Consider the following 22319-nt stretch of genomic DNA (forward strand, 5'->3'; position numbering starts at 1 on the left):
CGGAGAGCCAGTGTGGGGACACCTGCAGCATCCAGGCGAGGGAGTGACAGTGGCCTGCGTGGGGTGGTGACAGGGAGAAGTGACAGCACGGGGTCCATTTTGGACTTGGATTTACATGCTTCACTAACGGACTGGGGAGGGGTTGGTTAAGACCTGCTGGGCTGCTGCGTGGACCGCTGGGGAAGGACTGTCAGCCCAGGTCTCATGCATAAATGAGACCCCACTGCAGCTGTGAAAGAGTCCCGTTACCTCAACCCTTAAACCTCAGTAGAGACTGCACACAACCCTGCACTGACACCAACCCTGGGCACACACGTGAAGACGAGCACTTAGAAACAAGTGTGCTGACCTGTGCCACATGGCACACAGCACCTGGCCCCACAGGCACCCACCAAGATGCCACAGCCCGGCAACACCTCTGCTGGCGAGTGTGGGGGAAGGGGCCACAGAGTCGCCTGCTCCGCTGATCCACGGGGGCATGTGCCTCCCTCCATCTTCCCCAGAGGGCCCATGTCCACCTTGTCCTCCCACCATCCCTATTGCTGGGGTGTGAGCCCCGGAAGCCACAACAGGAGCTTGAGGGGAGGTGCTGAACAGGATCATGTGTCTGGCCATGGCACCTAGTACTTCCCTGGTATCTCACCACAACCCTACAAGGGAGGAATTGAGGCTTAGCAGGCCGTGTGACTGGCCTGAGTTCAGACATAGGGGGCTCCAGCCTTCACGGGGTGCTCCCAGAGTGCTTGACCACTCCCCTGTACCCAGCAGTGCTCACATGTGGAGGCTGGCATCCCCATCAGGGGAAGAGAGTGAGGACAGTCTGCACTGGACTCGAGTCCCTGTTTACAGGCCCCGCCCTTCCCTCGGGTCCCTGTCAGTGGCTGCTCTAATTCTTGACCTCCCCACCCCTACTTCCTACCAACCCTCTCTGTTGGTGGGGAGCCCAGGTGTATCAGAGTGTGTGCTCCACTGTGGCACTCATGATCTTGCAGGAGGAGGAGGGACACACATGGAGCAAGTCCTTACACGGTGCCTGAGGTGCCACTGACCTGCTGGCCCACTCCTCTCTACCCGGGGCCACAGTCCCTGTCAGAGCAAGGCTGGGCAGGTCACAGCCACGTCCCTGCTGTTGGCCAGCTCTATGGTGGAGGCCTAGAGTCCTGCAGCAGCTCCAAGAGAGGGCTGGAGTCTGGCCTGAACCCGGACATGTTGAGGCAGAAGCAGTGGGGTTTCAGGGTTCAAGCAGCAGCTCCCAGCTGGGTGGTGGCCTCATCCTCCAACACTTCTAAGTCATAGGCGACATGTCCCTTCTGCCTAAGCTCACTGGGGGCTGCAGCTAGAGGGCACAGCTCTGTTATGGGCCCCTATGCACCGCCCTCACCCCCTACAGAACCAGGCACCGTGATGTACACTAGGGGATCTCACCAGGGAGACTGTGCACCCCGCAAGGGACATCTGGCAATGTCTGGAGACACTTTTAGTTGTCATCAATCGCTTGGGGGGTAGAGGTGCTACTGGCATCTAGTGGGTAGTGGTCAGGGAAGTACTCAATATCCTGTTGTGCACAAGACAGCCCCACAACACAGTGCCTGGCCCCAAATTTCAACAGTGCCAAGGTGGGGACACCCTGCTCTGCCCCGCCCTGGAACACACTGGGGCTTCTTGGTCCTTGCCATGGAGCGCTGAGGGTGGGACAGAGATGATGGCCATGGGACGAGGTGTGAAGGAAGAGAACCTGTACTGGCCTACGACATGATGGACACTTCCACTTGCTTTCACCTAGATGAGATGGGCCACTCACACCAGGTCACAGAATAATGGAACCAGGAAGTGGTCCTCCACCGACCCAGGGTAGAGGCAGGGAGGATTCAGTGGGGAGGAGTCACCTGTAGTCCTTGGAAGCAGGAGGACTCTGCATGGGCGGAAGGACAACGGGCTGTCAACTCCCACCTCTGCAACAGCCATGCCGGCAGGTCCTGAATCACCAGCCCCAGGAGACACTTCACAGCCAACATGGGTTCCACACGAGAGAGGCCAGGCTCCCAGGACCCCCTGCTGCTCCTACTGGCCCAGCCTACTCCACACCAATGCAGATGGCCAGAGCTCACTCTTGCCCTCCTCCCACAGGGCCAAAAAGCTTCCTCAAACGTGGCAATTACTGCCGACAGCATTTGGGAAGTGAACATGCAGAAAGGATACACCCTCTACCAATTAGCTGCTTCTTTGATGCCTCTGATTCTTTTCCAACCTCAAGAGAACACTTCGTCCCTTCCGTGGGAGGAAGCCCGTGAACTCAGGGGGCTGCTGACACGTCTGTTAACTGACGGCCAGCTCAGAGATCCTGGGGGAGGGCACCTAAAGCAGCAACTCCTCTGCAATGACTAACTCTTAATCAGTTCTAAAATAAACCCAACGACATGGTCAAGGTCCCTGACTGTCCCTCCACAGTAGTTACCAGGAAGACACATCTCCTAGAACCAAGTCACCTGCAGTCAGACCTTATAAAGAAGAGAGCACTGTCCCAGGAGCCAGAGATCAGCCCAGGGGCCCCAGGAGGACCCACATCATGGCTGGTCCCTCCATGCGGCTCTGGACTATACCAGACAGGGCAAGGTTCTATCTCCCAGGCTGCTGGCTCCTAGTTATAGACAGATGACAGGTCCTGCTGGGGTAGATGCTGTTGGAACTGAAGGTGCCCTGAAGTCTGCTGCCTGAGCTTCCCCACATCCTCTCCAGGTGGCTGCCCAGCCTGTCCATGAAGAGCTCCAGTGACGAGGAGCTCACCAGCTCACTGAGCTTGGTTACATGGAAACAGTTTACAAATCTCCGTCAGAGACAGCAGGTGGAGCAGCAGCTCACCAGGAACTGGGGGCCGATGCCCTGGACCCCAACATGGGCTCTGCTACTGGCTGCTGCACGGCTGGCGCCTCACCTCACCACTTGGAGCCTCTTGAACCCAGGCTGCCCCCAGGGCACCAGTGCAGGATGGGAGTGGGGAGCACTGGGAGAGATGCAGTCGCTCCACATCTCAGCTGGCACTTGGAGTTGTCAGTTGTGCTATTTTAGCCTTTCCATTAGGTGTGGTACCCCAAGTGGATTCCATCTGTTTTCCTTACAATCACTGTTGAACATCTTTTCAGGTTTTTGGCTGCCATCATGTATCTTCTTTGGTAAAGTGTCATTTTAAATCTTTTACCCATTTTTTAATAGGGTGATTTGTTTCTTATCATTGAGTTTTTAGAATTCTTTATATACTCTGAATACAAGACCTTTGTCTGATTTGTGTTTTGCAAATATTTTTCTCTGTGTTGTGGCTTATCTTTTCATTTGCTTAAGTGTCTTTCAAAGGGCAGAAATTTTCAATTTTGATGAAGTCTAATTTAATTTTTCTTTTGTGGATCATGCCTTTGACATCATATCTAAAAATGCTGCCTATCCCAAGGTCATAAAAATTTTTCTCCTGTGTTTTCATTCTTCTTTGAAAAGACTTTCTTTTTTTAGAGTATATGTTTTCTTCCAGAAGTTTTATAATTTAAGGTTTTATAGTTGGTTCTATGACCATTTTTAGTTAATTTTTATATAAAGTAGGACGTGTAGTGTAAGGTTCATATTTTTTTTGCATGTGGATGTTCAGTTGTTCCAGCACCATTTGTTGAAGACTATCCTTTCTCCACTGAACTGCCTTTGTCAAATATCAGTTGACCATATAAGTGTGGGACTATTTCTCGACTCTGTTCTCTTCTACTGATGAATGTGTCTATTCTTTTGCTAATACCACACTCTTTTGATTACTGTGACTGTATAGTAAGTTTTAAATCAGGTACCACGAATCCTCCAACTCTATTCTTTTTAAAAACTATTTTGGCTATTCTAATTCCTTTGCCTTTCCACAGAAATTTTAGAATCAGCTTGTCAACGTCTAGAAAAAAGTCTGCTGGAATTTTGGTTGGGACTGCTTTGAATCTACAGACAATCTGGGGAGAATTAACCTTGCAATGATATTGAGTCTTCTGATCCATGAACATGGTATATCTCGCCTTTATTTACGCCTTTGATTTCTTTTACCAGTGTTTTATGTTTTGTAGCATACAGATGACACACATTTTATAAGATTTATACCTAAGTATTTCATGTTTTTTGGTGCTAGAGTAAATGATACTTCTCTTAAAATTTTCAATTTACAGCTGTTTACAGATAATATATATAAATACAATAGATTTTACTGAACAGGGAAGCTGACTTGTGACCCACCGTCAGTCTCACCTGGGTCCAGGCACATGAACTTGCAGCATTCCTTGGGGTCTTTGCGGTACTGCTGGCAGCCCTGGGGCCGTTCGCAAAGGGCAGCCACACACATCTCAGGCTCCCCTCCATGGCAGGTGCAGCTCAGGCATGGATCATCCCCTTTAGGAGTGAAGTAGAACCCTTCATCTACCACGTTATCCTTGATGTCAACACACGTCTGACCTGCAATAGGCACATACATATGCGTTACCAGTGGAAGCCCTGACTCTCCCCACCTGGGCCTGGGGCAGGAGCTGGTAAGATTGTGCCTGAGAGCCCTCCCAGTAGTGGAATGCTGTGCATTTGCCCCACGGCCACAGGTAGCAGCTGTCCAAGAGAGGTCACTACAACATACTGTTAGGAAAAAGCACACCTGGCTAGGGCAAACCTAGCCATGAGCCCAGATTGCTAGGACACAGGAAAGTGCCCGATTCCAGTGGAAAGTCCTTGGGAAAGTGTTTGCTTTGAAGTTGCCTAAGCAGTTTACTTATGAGAGTCCCTCAATTTTAAGATGCAGCTGCCATGCATCTTAACGATTTTAAAATCAGAATGTGTCTTGAATGAGGCTCTCAAGAAGCTGCTGGTTCCTGGGAAGACGATCCACTGGACCTCAGACACTCACCATAACCTCTGCGCAGAGCTGACCTGGGACTAGAGGAAGAGGAGTGACCATGGCCAGAGACAGGAGGGAGCTGAAAACTCAAAGTCTTAAGCTGGTAGTCAGACATGACAGATGCTGGGGGGAAGGGATGAGGTATGAGGCAGGGGCAGGTCTTCAAAGGGGTACAGGCTCAGTGAAAGGCAAATGGGCATGAGAAGCAAGTTTTTTCCAGTCTCTAAATGCAATAGGGATGTCTTCTGAACAGAAGTTCCATAGCCACGGGTCTGTGTGTCACTTAAATCTGGGGTCAAATCTATGTAACTCATGTGGTCAGGAACTTGCAGGGCACGAAACTCACATAAAATTATTCTTTGCTAGAATGGAGAGAACAAAGAATGAAGAAAAATTAGTACAGCCCTCAGAGAAATGCAGGGCACCATTAAGGGCACCAACATACACGAAATGTGAGCACCAAAAGGAGGAGAGAGAAAGAAAGGAGCAGAAAAAAATATCTGAAGAAATAATGGCTGAAAACTTCCCAAATTCACTGAAAAACAAAGACCTACACATCTAGGAAGCTCAATAAACTCGAAGTAGGATAAACTCAAAGGGACCCACAAACAGACACATCAGAGTAAAAACACTGAAAGTGAAAGTCAAAGACAAAGTGAAAACCTTAAAAATAGCAAGAAAAAATGACACTACTTATAAAGGAAGCCCAGTAAGACTAACAGCTGACTTCTCAGCAGAAATAACAGAGGCCAGAAGGCAGTGGGATAACATATTCAAAGTGCTCAAAAAAACCCCTTATCAACCAAGAATCCTACATCCAGCAAAATCACCTTTCAAAAAATGAAAGCAAATAAAGACTTTCCCAGATAAACAAAAACGGAGAGAATTTGTTGCTTTCAGACTTGCCTTACAAGGAATACCAAAAGAAATTCTTAAGGCTAAAATCAACTGACTCACCGATAGTAATTTGAATCCATATGCATACACAAAAAGCACCATAAAAGGTAATTATTGTAAAAGTATAAATATGTATTTTTTTCTCCTTTAGTCTCTTAACTGATTTAAAAAGCAATCGTATAAAGTAATATGTAAGTAATGTTAACGTTGGGCCTCTGGATATACCACGTGTGTGACATATTTCCCACTAACAGCATGAAGGAGGTTATGTGGAGCAAAGCTCTATTGGGTTAAGGAAACAACTGCAGACAGTAAAGGGATAATTACAACAATATATCACTGAGTTTGTAACACTAAGAGATCTAATGTGTCATGATTTGGATACGACATGTTGTACACGGAATAGACAGTGGTAGTGGTTGCACATATCCATGAATATACTAAAACCACTGAATTGTAAGGTATGTAAATTATATCTCAATAAAGCTATTAAAAAAAGAGATAATGGCAGAGATTTTCCTATAATTGATCCAACACATAAATCCTCAGGTGCCCTAAAAGGACAAATAAAAATAAATCAATAGCTAGACAGTGTGATGAAACTTCAGTGTTATGAACAAAGGAAACTCTCAAAAGCGAAAGAGAGATGAAGACTGCCTACTGTTCTGTGTTCTTTGAGGTGACGGTCAGTCCGGCGTGGCCACAAGATGCAGCACAGGAGAGGCTCAGGAAAACCATTTATTTCATTCACAGAGACAGTCCCCACACGCTGAAGGAGGCACACGGGAAGAGCACCGAGGGAGAGGCTCAACCAAGCGGGCGGGGAGCTGAGAGGATGCGAGGACCTGCGACAAGTGCCCTTACTAGGGGTTGGGGGAGGACACAAGCAAAGGCATGAGGGGATTTCACAGGAGCGTTTGAAGGTCACTAGGTCACAGTCAGGAGAGGGAAGGAGGGGGAACTTCTGGCAGAGGCCAACATTATCACACTGGTGCACCTGGCTACCTGGGCGGAGCTCAGGGCCTGTTCATGGGATGTCAAGGCAACAGGAAGATATGAAGTTTAAAATTTATAATACACAACAAACCTAGGAAGGGCATATGACAGTTCAGAGCAAGGAATGAGCAGAAGCAATAAAATAACATCTTCAAAGCCTTGAGAAAAAGTAACTGTCAACAGACAAATCTATACCCAGCTAGACTAACATTCAGGATTGGAGGCAAAATACAGACATTTCATACAGAGACTAGTAGAGTGAGGCCCTAACACAACCTCATCTCAAAGAGCTCCTGAAGAAAGTATCTGAGGAAGGAAAAATCAAACCCAGGAGGAAGAAGTGGGATGTAAGAAGAAACTGAAAAACATGCGGGGAAATCTAAACAACTGCTGCCTTCCCCAAAGAGCGCTCACTTGAGAAGCATGAGAACAACGTTAAACTAAAACAAAGCACAACAGGGGCACACAGGTCAGACGCTGGGAACTGCTGGAGCTGTCCTCGTATTATTCAGAAGGAAGTTAGAGACACTATCTTGAGATTTTTTTTTAAAAATCAATAACATCCTTTAAAAATGTAAGAGTAACCACTAAAAGGATAGCTATATATAATATAATTTTTGAACCAGTATAGGAAAAAAAGAGACTAGAAGTCAGAAAGAGAGATAAAAGAAGCAAACAAAATCCTGGGTAAATAGCACAAAATAAGACACTAAAAAATTCAAAGATTTAATCAAAAGAGGGCAAAAAGACATATCGAAAGGAAGCTAGCACAGAAATATTATGTAATAATAATAAAAAGCTACTATCCATTGAGAACTTTCTAAATGCCGAGTACTGTGCTTTGCACTGCACATGTATCAGCTAATTTCATCCAACACCACAGTGAAGTGTGTGCTCTATCACCCCCCGACCCCTGATGTGGAACCTGAGGGACAGAGCTTAAGAAACCTGCTCAAGGCCAAGCTTGGACTCACACTTTGGCTGTCTGGCTATTAAGTCTGTTCTGCTAACACCATTCTATAGCTAGTGCTAGAAAAGAAGTAGACTTTAAGTAAACAAACAAAAACTACTACAGATAAAAAAGATCATTACATAATGATGAAAAGGTTAAATTCACCAGGAAGATGTAACAATTAAAAAGTCTATGTCGAAGGGGGCGGAGCAAAATGGCGGGGTGAGCTGACCCGGGATTCTCTCCCCTCGAAAATACAGCAAAAGATTGGAAGAACTGAATTTCAGAGAATAAACATAATGCCAGCTCGTTAGAGACCCACAATACCAACAAGGTGGAGATCATAACCTTGCTTACACCCTCGGAGGTGCTGGAACGGTAGGAGAGAACATCGCTCCCTCCCCTAGAGTCTGCGATTGCTGCGGCGCGGGTCGGGAAGGAGCGGGGGAGGGGCCGCACGACCGGGGGATCATCCAGGACTCCTGCCGCTGATTCAGTGGAGACCCGCTGACGGGGGAAAAGCTTCCGTCCACGGGGACCCTATAAATCAAGGGCCTTGGGAGACCAGAGAACAGAACTGATCTGAACCCAGACCGGAGCGTGTGAGTCACAGCCGCCCCCCCCCCCCCCCCCCGCCCCCCGGCACAGCCCTCTTGCCCCCCATCTAGTGGCGACAGGCTGTAACTACACCTGAATTCTACCACCATGTGAAATAACCGCTCCTCCACCATCCAGCAATTTCTAAAAGCCCCAGACCACAAGGAAAACAATAACAACACAGAATTAAGTCCTGAGGACTTGGAAGTAGGTAAACTAAGTGATAATGAGTTCAGAGCAGCTATAATCAAAAAACTCAATGAGGTAGAGAGAAAGATAGAGAAACAAGCCAAGTTCTGGAGTTACTTCACAAAAGAGATTGAAATCATAAAGAAGAATCAAACAGAATTACTTGAGATGAAAAACACAATGGACCAGATAAAACAGAATACAGATTCCCTGAATGCCCGTGTAGACAACACAGAGGAGCAAATTACCATAATTGAAGATAGACAGGCTGAATGGCGCCAGACAGAGGAAGAAAGAGAACTAAGGATTAAAAAAAAATGAGGAAAATCTCCGAGAGATAATGGATTCAATGAGGAGTAAGAACATAAGGATCATAGGAATTCCCAAGAATATGGAAAAGGAAAATGGAGCAGAAAGTGTGCTCAATGAAATTATTGAAGAGAACTTCCCAAATCTAGGGATTGACAGAGAAATGTGTGTAGAGGAGGGTTTTAGATCTCCTAGATTTGTCAACGTAAAAAGAGCTACCCCAAGGCACATGGTAGTAAAGTTGGCAAAAAGGGAAGATAAGGAAAGAATACTCAGGGAAGTAAGAAAAAAAAAAGAGAATAACCTATAAAGGAGCCCCTATCAGACTGTCAGCGGATTTCTCTACAGAAACCCTACAAGCTAGGGAAGAATGGAGTGACATATTCAAAGCTTTAAAGGATAAAAATCTTCAGCCAAGAATACTCTATCCAGCAAGAATTTTCTTCAGATATGAGGGAGAAATTAAATCTTTTCCAGACAAACAAAAGTTAAGGGAATTTGTAACCAAAAGCCCTCCATTACAAGAAATCCTCAAGGCTCTCATACCTGAAAAAAGAAAAAAGGGAGAAAGGGGACACAATCCACAGACTAGGGAGACCGATAGATAGAACCAGAACAGGATAGCAAATATTCAATTATAGCATTAGGGTAAAGGTAAGAAAACTACCAAAACAAGGACAATCTTAGCACTCTAACTACCAATTAATAAGATGAGTTGGAATAAAAAATGAAAATAATTATTTAGGAGGGGAAGAGCAAAGGGTCTAAATCAGTATTGGTCGAGTAAGTAAGACACCACCAGAGAACAGACTATATTATACACGAGATTCTAAATACAAACTTCAAGGTAGACACTAAAATAAAGTACAGAACAGAGTCACAAATCATAGATAAGGAAAAATCTAAGAAACCAAGCATAAGAAATTGCAGTATTAAATGGGTAGTCTAAAGCAAACAGGAAAAGAAACGCAGGAAAACAAGATAATGAGCGACAGATTGACAGCACTAAATCCACATGCATCAATAATCACTCTCAATGTGAACGGATTGAACTCTCCAATAAAAAGACACAGAGTGGCAAAATGGATTAAAGAACACGATCCAACAATTTGTTGCCTCCAGGAAACACACCTCAGCCCCAAGGACAAACACAGACTCAGGGTGAAGGGGTGGAGGACAATACTTCAAGCAAATAGCAAGGAAAAAAAGGCAGGTGTTGCAATTCTCATATCAGACCAAGTGGATTTCAAAATAAGACAGGTAAAGAGAGACACAGAGGGACAATATATAATGATCAAAGGGACACTTCATCAAGAAGAAATAACGTTTATAAATATCTATGCACCCAACACAGGAGCACCAAGATTCATAAAGCAACTATTAACAGACCTAAAAGAAGATGTTAAAAACAACACAATAACAGTAGGGGACCTCAACACCCCACTCACATCAATGGACAGATCATCCAGACAGAAAATCAACAAGGAAATAGTGGAGCTGAATAAAAAACTAAAACAATTGGACTTAATAGACTATATATAGATCACTCCACCCTGAAAGAGCTGAATACACATTCTTCTCAAGTGCACATGGAACATTCTCTAGGATAGACCATATGTTGGGAAACAAGGCAAGCCTCTACAAATTTAAAAAAATTTGAAATAATAACAAGCATCTTCTCAGATCATAGTGCTATAAGGCTAGAAATTAATTACAAGAAAAAAGCTGAGAAAGGCACAAAGATGTGGAGACTAAACAACACACTACAGAACAAGCAATGGATCACTGAAGAAATTAAAGAAGAAATAAAAAAATACTGGGAAACAAATGAAAATGATAGCATGCCATAGCAACTCATATGGGATACAGCAAAAGCTGTAGTAAGAGGAAAATTCATCGCAATACAGGCACATCTTAACAAACAAGAAAAATCCCAAATAAGCAACCTTAAAGCACACCTAACTGAACTAGAGAAAAAAGAACAAATGAAGCCCAAAGTCAGCAGGAGAGAAATAATAAAAATCAGAGCAGAAATAAATACTATTGAAACGAAAAAGGCAGTAGAAAGGATCAATGAGACAAAGAGCTGGTTTTTTGAGAAGATAAATAAAATTGACAAACCACTAGCCAGACTTACAAAGAAAAAAAGGGAGAAAGCTCAAATAAACAAAATCAGAAATAAGCGAGGAGAAATAACAACAGACTCTGCAGAAATACAACAGATTATAAGAGAATACTACAAAAAACTATATGCCAACAGAATGGATAACCTAGAGGAAATGGATAAATTCTTGGACTCCTACAATCTCCCAAAGCTCACTCAAGAAGAGGCAGACAATTTGAACAGACCAATCACAAGGAAAGAGATTGAAACAGCAATCAAAAACATCCCAAAGAATAAAACCCCAGGACCAGACGGCTTTCCTGGGGAATTCTACCAAACTTTCAGAGAGGATTTAATACCTATCCTTTTCAAGCTATTCCAAAAGATTAGGGAAGATGGAACACTTCCTAACACATTCTATGAGGCCAACATCACGCTGATACCAAAACCTGACAAGGACACCACGAAAAACGAGAACTACAGGCCAATATCACTGATGAACATAGATGTAAAAATTCTAAACAAAATTTTGGGAACCAGAATTCAGCAAATAATCAAACGAATCATACATCATGATCAGGTGGGATTCATACCAGGAACACACGGATGGTTCAACATCCGCAAATCAATCAACATGATACACCACATCAACAAACTGAGGAATAAAAACCACATGATCATCTCAATAGATGCAGAGAAGGCATTTGACAAGATCCAACAGCCATTTATGATAAAAACTCTGAACAAAATGGGCATAGAAGGAAAGTACCTCAACATAATAAAGGCCATATGCGACAAACCCATAGCCAACATCATACTCAATGGGCAAAAACTGAACGCCATCCCCCTGAAAACAGGAACGAGACAAGGATGCCCTCTATCACCACTCTTATTTAACATAGTTCTGGAGGTCCTGGCCAGAGCAATCAGGCAAGAAAAAGGAATAAAAGGAATCCAAATAGGGAGGGAAGAAGTGAAACTCTCGCTGTTTGCAGATGACATGATCTTATATATAGAAAACCCCAAAGGATCCATTGGAAAACTGTTAGAAGTAATCAACAACTACAGCAAAGTTGCAGGGTATAAAATCAATTTGCATAAATCAGTAGCATTTCTATACTCCAGTAATGAACCAACAGAAAAAGAACTCAAGAATACAATACCATTCACAATCCCAACAAAAAGAATAAAATACCTCGGGGTAAATTTAACTAAGGAAGTGAAGGACCTATATAAGGAAAATTACAAGGCCTTTCTGAGAGAATTGGATGACGACATAAGGAGATGGAAAGACATTCCATGTACATGGATTGGAAGAAAAACATAGTTAAAATGTCCATTCTACCTAAAGCAATCTACAGATTCAACGCCATCCCAATCAGAATCCCAATGACATTCTTTACAGAATTAGAACAAAGAATCCTAAAATTCATATGGGGCAACAAAAGACCCCGAATTGCTAAAGCCATTCTGAGAAAAAAGAACAAAACGGGAGGCATCACAATCCCTGACTTCAAAACATACTCCAAAGCTACAGTAATCAAAACAGCATGGTACTGGTACAAAAACAGGTGCACAGATCAATGGAGCAGAATTGAAAGCCCAGAAATAAAACCACACATCTATGGACAGCTTATCTTTGACAAAGGAGCTGAGGGCATACAATGGAGAAAAGAAAGTCTTTTCAACAAATGGTGCTGGAAAAACTGGAAAGCCACATGTAACAGAATGAAAACTGACCATTCTTTTTCACCATTCACCAAAATAAACTCAAAATGGATCAAAGACCTAAAGCTGAGACCTGAAACCATAAGGCTTCTGGAAGAAAACGTAGGCAGTACACTCTTTGACATCAGTATTAAAAGGATCTTTTCGAACACCATGCCTTCTCAGAGAAGGGAAACAACAGAAAGAATAAACAAATGGGACTTCATCAGATTAAAGAGCTTCTTCAAGGCAAATGAAAACAGGATTGAAACAAAAAAACAACCCACTAACTGGGAAAAAATATTTGCAAGTCATATATCTGACAAAGGCTTAATATCCATAATATATAAAGAACTCTCGCAACTCAACCACAAAACATCAAACAACCCAATCAAAAAATGGGCTGGAGACATGAACAGACATTTCTCCAAAGAAGATATACTGATGGCCAATAGGCACATGGAAAGATGCTCATCATCGCTGATCATCAGGGAAATGCAAATCAAAACTACACTAAGATATCACCTTACACCCGTTAGAATGACAAAAATATCGAAAACTAATAGCAACAAATGTTGGAGAGGTTGCGGAGAAAAAGGAACCCTCATACACTGTTGGTGGGAATGCAAACTGGTGCAGCCACTATGGAAAACAGTATGGAGATTCCTCAAAAAATTAAAAAGAGAACTACCATACGATCCAGCCATCCCACTACTGGGTATTTATCCAAAGAACTTGAAGTCAGCAATCCCAAAAGTCCTATGCACCCCAATGTTTATTGCAGCACTGTTTACAATAGCCAAGACGTGGAAGCAACCTAAGTGCCCATCAACAGACGAATGGATAAAGATGTGGTACATATATACAACGGAATACTACTCAGCTGCAAAACAGAACAAAATCATTCCATTTGCAATAACATGGATGGACCTTGAGAGAATTATGTTAAGTGAAATAAGCCAGCAAGAGAAAGATAATCTGTGTATGACTCCACTCATATGAGGAATTTAAAACTATGGACCAAGAACAGTTTAGTGGATACCAGGGGAAAGGTGGGGTGGGGGGTGGGCACAAAGGGTGAAGTGGTGCACCTACAACATGACTGACAAACATTAATGTACAATTGAAATTTCACAAGATTGTAACCTATCAATAACTCAATAAAAAAAAAAAAGAAAAAAAAAAGTCTATGTCCCCAATAACATGATCTCAAGACAGACAGAGCTAAAACTAGAGAATATCAAGAAAGAACGGGTGAATCAACACTGCAGCGAGGGGCTATAACCCCTCTCTTTCAACAACTGATGCATCACACAGCCATACTGACCTGATTTGAGCAGTACCATCAATAAGCCTGTTAAATAAATGTATAAAGAATCCTATGGCCAAGAGTTCAAGCATACATGGAACAATAACAAAAATGAACCCAATTCAAGGCCACAAAACAAATCTTAAAGAAAAAAAGAAAGTAAATATCATGCTTTCTGACCACGAAACAATTAAGCCACTAAATTAAATTAGAGACCTAATTAAATTAAATTAGGGAAAACTGAACCTTAAATGCCTTATATTAGAAAAAACTAGGGCCCAGCCCGGTGGCACAGCGGTGAAGTTCGCACGTTCTGCTTCTCAGCAGCCCGGGGTTCACCGGTTCAGATTCCAGGTGCGGATGTGGCACCGCTTGGCAAGCCATGCTGTGGTAGGCGTCCCACATATAAAGTAGAGGAAGATGGGCACGGATGTTAGCTCAGGGCCAGGCTTCCTCAGCAAAAAGAGGAGGACTGGCAGTAGTTAGCTCAGGGCTAATCCTCCTCAAAAAAAAACAAACAACAACAAAAAAATTAAGGAGTTAAGAATTTAACACTAGAAGTCAGTAAAACAAAAGAATAAACCTAATAAAAAGGTTGACAGCAGAAATTGATGGCACAGAATTAATGGCACAGAAAACAGATACACAGCACTGACAATCCATTACTACTCAAAGCTGGTTCTTCATAAAGATTAATTAAACAGGCAAACCTCCAGTAAGACTGATCAAGAAGAAGGGAGAAAGTATAAATAATATTAGGAATCAAAAGGAGGTCATAATGACAGACATACAAATGCTTCAATAAATTCATAAGAGAATGCTAAGAGAATTTTATAACCATGAATTAGAAAATTTAGATTACATAAGCAACGCCCTAGGTAAATATGACTTAGCAAAACTGACTGGAAAACTTGAATACATCTATAATCATTAAAGGAACTAAATCAATGTTAAAAACCTATACCCAAGATATATGTATACATACACACACACACCCACACACACAGCCCCCTTAGCTCTGTCCACTCAGAGGATGTAAAAGCAATGAGCATAACTAGTGCCCAGATCCCTCAAGGCTCCTTAGAGAAAAGGCTGACTCTAGAGAGCGTAAGATGAATCTGGAAAGGCTCAAGAACGATTGGGGACAGGTCAAAAGGACAGCTTGTGAAATAAAGTGACAGAACTGAAAGGAGAAATACAAATCCATAATTGTATCTGTGGACTTCAACACCTCCCTCTCAGCAACTGACAGAACTCCCGGACAGAACATCACTGAGGATATAGACTGTCTGAACAATACCATCAACTGATAAGATCTAATTCACACACACACTCCCCACTCCAAAAGATAGTATCCTGGGGGCATAAAACATAGCTCAACAAATTTAAGATAACTGTTATCGTACAGAGGTTCTTTTCTGACTACAACAGAATCAAACCAGAAATCAGTAACAGAAAGACAACAGGAAAATCTCTGAGCACACAGAAGTTGAAAAACACACTTCTAAATCCATGGATCATAGGAGGTCTCAAAAAAAAAAAAATAAAATACACAGAACTGAATGAAAATGAAACTATAACATATCTAACTATGGGGGATGCAGGTCCATCAGTGCCAAGAGGGACATTTACAGCATGAAATGCTTACATTACAAATGAGCAAAGGTCTCAAATCAATAAGCTAAGTTCCTACCTCAGGAAACTAGAAAAAGAGCAAAATATGTCCAATGCAAAGAGAGGAACTAATGAAGATAAGAGCAGAAATCAGTGAAATTGAAAACTGAAAAAGAGAAAAATCAATGAAACAAAAAGTTGGTTCTTAAAAAAAAAAGGAACAAAATTGATAAGCCTCTAGCACAACTGTAAAAATAAAATGGGAACAACACAGATCACCACTATCAGGAATGAAATAGAGGCTACCACTATAAATCCCGCAACTATAAAATCTGCACCATTAGCAGAAGAAGAGAATACTATGAACAACTTTATGCTCATAAATTTGAAAACTTAGAAGAAATGATCAATTCTTTGAAAACCACAAACTACCAAAAACTCACCTAACACGAAACTGACAATTTGAATAGTCCTAAAACCATTAAACAAGTTGAATTTATAATTAAAAAGCTCCTCCCAAAAGAAATTTCTAGACCCAAATGGTTTTACTGGAGAATTCAATCACATGTTTGAAGAATTAACACCAATTCTACATAATCTCTCCCCAGAAAACAAAAGAGGAAGGAACATTTCTTAATTCATTTTATGAGGTCAGTATAACCCTGATATCAAAGCCAAAGACAGTATTTAAAATAAAAAAAAAACAAAACAGAAAAAACCCCTACAAACCAATATTTCTTATGGACTTAGATGCAAAAATCTTCAATAAAATATTAGCGAACCAAATTAAACAATATATAAAATGAATTATACACCATGAGCAAGTGGGATTTATTCTAGGTATGCAAGCTTTAATATCTGAAAATCAATGTAACCTATCACCTCAAATTGAAGCTAAGGAAGAAATATCAAATGCTCATATCAAATGATGCACAAAAGCATTTGACAAAATCCAATACTCATTTATGATTAAAAAAAAAAAAAACTCTTTGCAAGTTAGGAATGGAGGGGAATTACTTCAACTTGACAAAGAACATCTCCAAAAAAACTCTATAGCTAATGTCATACTTTATGGTAAAAGAACTAAATACATTGCCCATAAGCTTGGGATATCTGCTCTCCCCACTCTTACTCAACACAGTGCTGGGATTTCTAGCCACTGAAACAACACAGGGCAAAGAAATTAGAGACGTAGGTTTGAAAGAAAGGAAAGAAAACTCTCTCTATTTGCAGGTGACATGATTGTCTACATAGAAAATTCGAAGGAATTTATCAAAAAATCTCATATTGGGGCTGGCCCCGTGGCTGAGTGGTTGGGTTGGCGCGCTCCGCTGCAGGCAGCCCAGTGTTTCATTGGTTCGGATCCTGGGCGCGGACATGGCACTGCTCATCAAACCACACTGAGGCAACGTCCCACATGCCACAACTAGAAGGATCCACAACAAAGAATATACAACTATGTACTGGGGGGCTTTGGGGAGAAAAAAGAAAAAAATAAAATCTTAAAAAAAAATCTCATAGAACTAATCTAATAAGTGAGTTCAGCAAGGTCAAAGGATACCAAGCTTAAAATACAAAAACCAATCACATTTCTTTATACTAACAATAAACATGTAGAAACCAAAGTTTAAAACACATACCATTTACAATTGTTCCGAAGAAAATGAAAAATCTAGATATACACTTAAACATGTACAGGATCTGCTGGCTGTGAAAATTACAAAATGCCAATGAAAGAAAGAAAACAGTAAATAAATGAAGAGACATACCATGTTCATAGATTGGAAGATCCAAGATAGTAATGATATAAATTCTCCCCAAACTGATCTATAGGTTTAATGCAATTTTTATTTAAATTCCAGCAAGGTTTTTGGAGACAGACAAGCCTATTCAAAAATTTATAGAGAAAAGGCACAGGCCTTAGAATACTAAAACAATTCTGACTGAGAAGAATAAAGTGGGAGGAATCACTTTCTGATTTCAATGCTGATTATGAAGCTACAGTAATCAAGATAGCGTGGTAGTGGCAGAGGGTTAGACAAACAGATCAACAGAACAAACTAGAGAACCCAGAAATACACCCACACGAATATGCCCAACTAATTTTTGACAAAGGCACAAAAGTAATTCAATGGAAAAAGGACAGCTTCTCAACAAATGGTGCTAGGGCAACTGGACACTCACAGGAAAAAAAATGAACCTTGACCTAAATCTCACACCTTATAAAAAAATTAACTAAAAATGGATCATAGACTTAAATTTAGAACATAAAACTATAAGACTTTTAGGAAAAAAACACAGGAGAAACTCTTCAGAAAGTAAGGCAAAGACTTCTTAGCTTTGACACCAAAAGGAGCATCTATAAAAGGAAAAATTGATAAATTAGACTTCATCAAAAGTTAAAACTTCTGTTCTGTTAAAACCAATGTGAAGAAGAGAAAGACAAGCTATAGGCTGGTAAAAATATTTGCAAGCAACATATCTGGCGAAGGACTAGTACACAGAATACAAAAAGACTCTCAAGTCAACAGTAAAAAACCCCAAACAATCCAATTAGAAAATGGACAAATGACACGAACAGACATTTCACCAAAGAGAACACAGGGATGGCAAACGAGCACATGGAAACGTGTTGAACGTCACTCACATCAGGGAACTGCAGATTAAAACCACAATGAAACAGCACTACATATCTATTGGAATGTCTAAAACTTAAAAATAGTGTAAACAAGTGTCTAGCAAAGATGTGGAAAAACCAGATCACTCACACACTGCTGGTGGGAACATAAGACGGCACAGCCACTCTGAAAAAGTTCGCTAGTTTCTTAAAAAACTAAACATGCAACTACCACGCAACTCAGCACGAGCAATCCCAGCATTTATCCCAGAGAGTAAAAATGTGTTCGCATAAAAACTTGTACATATGTAAGATGAACAAATGTTCATATTAAACTGTAACAGCCAAAGACTAGAATTAGTCCAGATGTTCTTCAACAGGTGAATGGTTAAACAAACTGAAAACCATGAAATGCTACTCAGGAATAAAAAGGAACAAACTAGTGATCTATGTAACAATTTTGATGACTCTCCAGGGAATTAGAAGGAGGCAATCCCAAAAGGTTAGACAGTATATGGTTCAATTTGCGTAACGTTACAGAAATGAAAAAACTTTAGAAATCTTAGCAGTCACAAGGAGGCAGGGATAGGGGAGGGGTAAGAGAGAGGGGGGGTGTGGTTATTAAAGGACAATGAAAAGGATCTTTGTGGGGCTGAGACTGTCCACATCATGACTGTGCTGGTGAATACAGGAAGCTACACAGGTGATAAAATTCTATAGCACTCACACACAAGCAGGCATGAGTACAAGTAAACCAGAGATATCTGAGTAAGATCAGTGGATTGCGTTCAAGTCAATATCCTGGCTGTGGTATTATACTATAGTTTTGCAAAATGTTCCCATTTGGGGAAACCAGGCAAAATGTACAAGGGATCTCTCTCTTATTTCTTTTAAATGCATATGAATCTACAAGGATCTCAATAAAAATTTCAATTAAAAAAAGTATAAACAGTACAATTAAGCATCAAAATATCAGCAAACCAAAGCTGGCAATACATATACAAAAGTCATGAGGATGGTTTAACATCAGAAAATCTTTACTGTAAAACAGTAGATAATAAATAAAATTATGTAATGTAAAATAAAACAGTAATGTAAAACAGTAAATAAAGAAAAAAATAATCCCAATAAATGCAGAAAAAGCATTTACTAAAATCAATACATTTCTATACTGTAAAAAATCCCAGCAAATCAGGAAGAAGGGTACTTCCTTAACTTCACAAAGGCATCTGCTAAATCCTACAGAGAATGTTCTATTCAATGTGAAACGCTAAAAGCCTTCCCTTTTAGGTTGGGAAGGTAAGATGCTTACTACCACTTAGAAGCAACACTATCCTGGAGACCTTAGCAAGAAAAGTAACACCAGGGAAAAAAACATAAAGAAATTAAAAGCCAAAGATTTGAAAGACACAAAAATGCCTAAATAGAAACTCTAGGAGAAATCACCAAGTAAGAGAACTAATTAATAAGGGAATTCAGAAAATATCCTAAACTTCATACAGAGAGAAGACCAAGAACAGGCAACATAATGGTCAAGAACAAGGCAGGGCAGCCCGCCACCAGCTAAGAAGATTCGTCACAAAGCCCCTGTGAAGCTGGTGTGGTATCGACACAGATTGACCAACAGCCAAGGGGCAGAATGAAACCTTGACCCATGACAAATCAGTGAGGACGGGAGTGGTGGTCCAAATAAACCGAGCTGAGATCCACTGAAAGCCTTCCCTGCCTCACACTCCACACGTGGGTTCAATCCGGCCTTCCACCCATGGCAGGCAGGGGAGGGGGGTAGCATGAAGGAGCCCTGCCCTCAGACAGCACAGCCACACTGAGAGCCCCTGAGGCTGAACGAGACCCCGCTGTGGAATGTGGGCAAGTGAGCTTGCAGAGGGACTGGGAAAGACCCGTGACACACAGAGCAGTCCAGATGGGCAGACAGAGAAGCAGGGCGAGAGATCTTGGAAGGACCTGTGAGGAGCCAGGAAGGAGACTAAGGGAGTCAGAGGCACCGGGATGCCACGAGATTTGGCACATCCTTTGGTCACCACTCTCATTTAGTCTCCTAACACAACTGAGGTGGCGAGGGCAGGAATTATCACGTCTACCCTAGGAAACAGAAATGAGGGCTCAGAGACATCAACTGCTGCCCAGGTCACAGAGCTGAACAGAGGGCCAGCCAGGCCCATACTCAGCTTGGGTCCCAGCCCAGGCTCTTGTCCTCAACACTAAGGCATCTTCAGAGCAATGTGTGAGCCAGGCAAGGAACGCCTGCTGCACCGCTACGAAACAGGGCTTCTGCCTCAGGGCAGCATGTGGTCCAAGTCCACTCAAGGTCCACAACGAGGTTGAGAAATTAGAACGCCACATTCCCACGACAAGCACCCTTCCTTACAGCTCACTAGAGGAGTCACATTCAAGGTGGCTTACTTCTTTTACACAGAAACGAAGACTTCTCATAGCAGTTCTCGGCGTGCCAGCTGTGCAGGTCGTGGTGGCGGAGGGTGGGGAAGTGGAAGCACTGGAGCTGGGCACAGAACACATTGTCACTTTCAGACATAGCCGAGGCAAAGATGGGGTCTGGGGGCAGGAACACCTCTGAGGAACCTGTGGGGAAGACAAAAGGGGCCCGGCCATTACAAGATGTCAACACACCAGTCACACACAGTCCGCATGGGGACCAAGGACCCCCTAAAGTGGACCATCAATCAAAGAGGTTGTGGAGCGCCAAGTACTGTGGGGACGGCACTCATTTGCCCACGACCTCCCTAAGCTCCTCCGAGTGCAGCTCTGGGCACCTGCCTGACAGGGGCCTCGCTCCTCAGAGCCAGGGAGGAAGCACAGGGACAGCGACACTGGGAGGAGAGCTGGAGGAGGGCTGTGCTTAGCGGAAGAGGTTTAAAGGGAGCAACAACATGAAGAGTGACTAAAATGTACGAGTTCACGTGGATAAAAGGAACAAATAGAGGAGAGCAGGGGGAAGTTCCCCCTTACAACAGTCTCAACTAATAAATGGAGAAGGAACTGAAAAGGCGCCCACTGCACCTGCCAGGAAGACACGATTCAGGCAGATTCATGGCTCAGATGCCCACAAGGAGCATGAGCTGGCCAGGTAAACTCCTGGAAAGTGCTGGCTCCCTGGGACCCCCTCCTAGCTCTGTTATCCGCGCAGCCCCTGCTTCCCAAGCTGGGACCAGGAGATCAGAAACCACGCTACCTTCAAAGCCCATGGTGGGTTTGCGGGTGGTCAGGGAGGGGCCTCAAACCTCTAAGCCTCTCCTCTGCAACATTCTGGAGGCAGGGCTCTGGCCACGTGCGGGGTGCAGCACAGCCAGCCGACAGAGCTCACTCCACCTTGGAGAGCCCTCCAATGCTGGGCTGCCCGAAGACTGCTGGAGGCTAACCTGGACACGGATCACTGGAAACACCCTCATTTACCAAGAGGGCAATGTGCTTTGCCCTTAAACAGCAATGAGGCATTCCCACACAAGCCTTTTGAACTCTATGTGCTCCCAACGCTAAGCATGAAGCTTGATTTTGAAGAGTCAGTGAGTCTGGTGGCAGGACCTCATTCCGAGGGCACTTGGAACATGGTCTCCTGGCTTGCTAACAAGGGCAGGGAGATGGGCTTTTGGGGAATACGGAAGGCTGGAAAGCGAGTCCTTGGCTGACAGGCACAGCCAGCATCAGCGTACCCCTGCCCAGTGACATCAGGGCCCCAGGGTACTGCCGGCCTTACCTGCTGTGGTCAGACTCACAGGAGGACCATGGCGGGACAGAGGAGTGGGCCCAGGCTCTCTGGAGATGTCTTCCCACATCACCTGGGGGCTTATCTCCATCACTAACGGTGGGTGCTGCCACGAGCACCCTGTCACCAGCCCACTGCTGTCTTTCTCCAGGCTCCCTGCTCCCCAATGAGGCCTCCTGTACCCGTGTACTCTCCTCCTCTCCCTCAGCTGCCCCTTCAGCTGGGAGGCCCCCTCTTTTTTAAAAAACTGTTTTCTACACTATTTGGCTTCTTGTTTCACAGGATGAAAAATGAACAGATTCCTCCCATCCTTTATAAAAACACAAGTCTTCAGCCCTGAGTATAGCTGCCAACCCAGAGAACAATTTCAGCGCATGACTGCAAAGCTT

General features: G+C 43.0%; 1 protein-coding gene across 7 annotated transcripts in view; it reads right to left on the minus strand.

Annotated features, from left to right (window-relative positions):
- Positions 1-22319, minus strand: part of DGCR2 (DiGeorge syndrome critical region gene 2) — an 89081-nt gene that overhangs the window by 7033 nt on the left and 59729 nt on the right. For all 7 annotated transcript variants that reach the window (XM_044775461.2, XM_044775459.2, XM_070516641.1 and 4 more), the window contains 2 exons: positions 20613-20789; positions 4264-4467 (listed from right to left, as the gene is read on the minus strand). In XM_044775461.2, the coding sequence (XP_044631396.2) occupies positions 4264-4467; positions 20613-20789 (381 nt within the window). The remainder of the gene's footprint in view (positions 1-4263; positions 4468-20612; positions 20790-22319) is intronic.

Source organism: Equus asinus, chromosome 8 (assembly GCF_041296235.1).
Source record: "Equus asinus isolate D_3611 breed Donkey chromosome 8, EquAss-T2T_v2, whole genome shotgun sequence".
Lineage (NCBI taxonomy): Eukaryota > Metazoa > Chordata > Mammalia > Perissodactyla > Equidae > Equus > Equus asinus.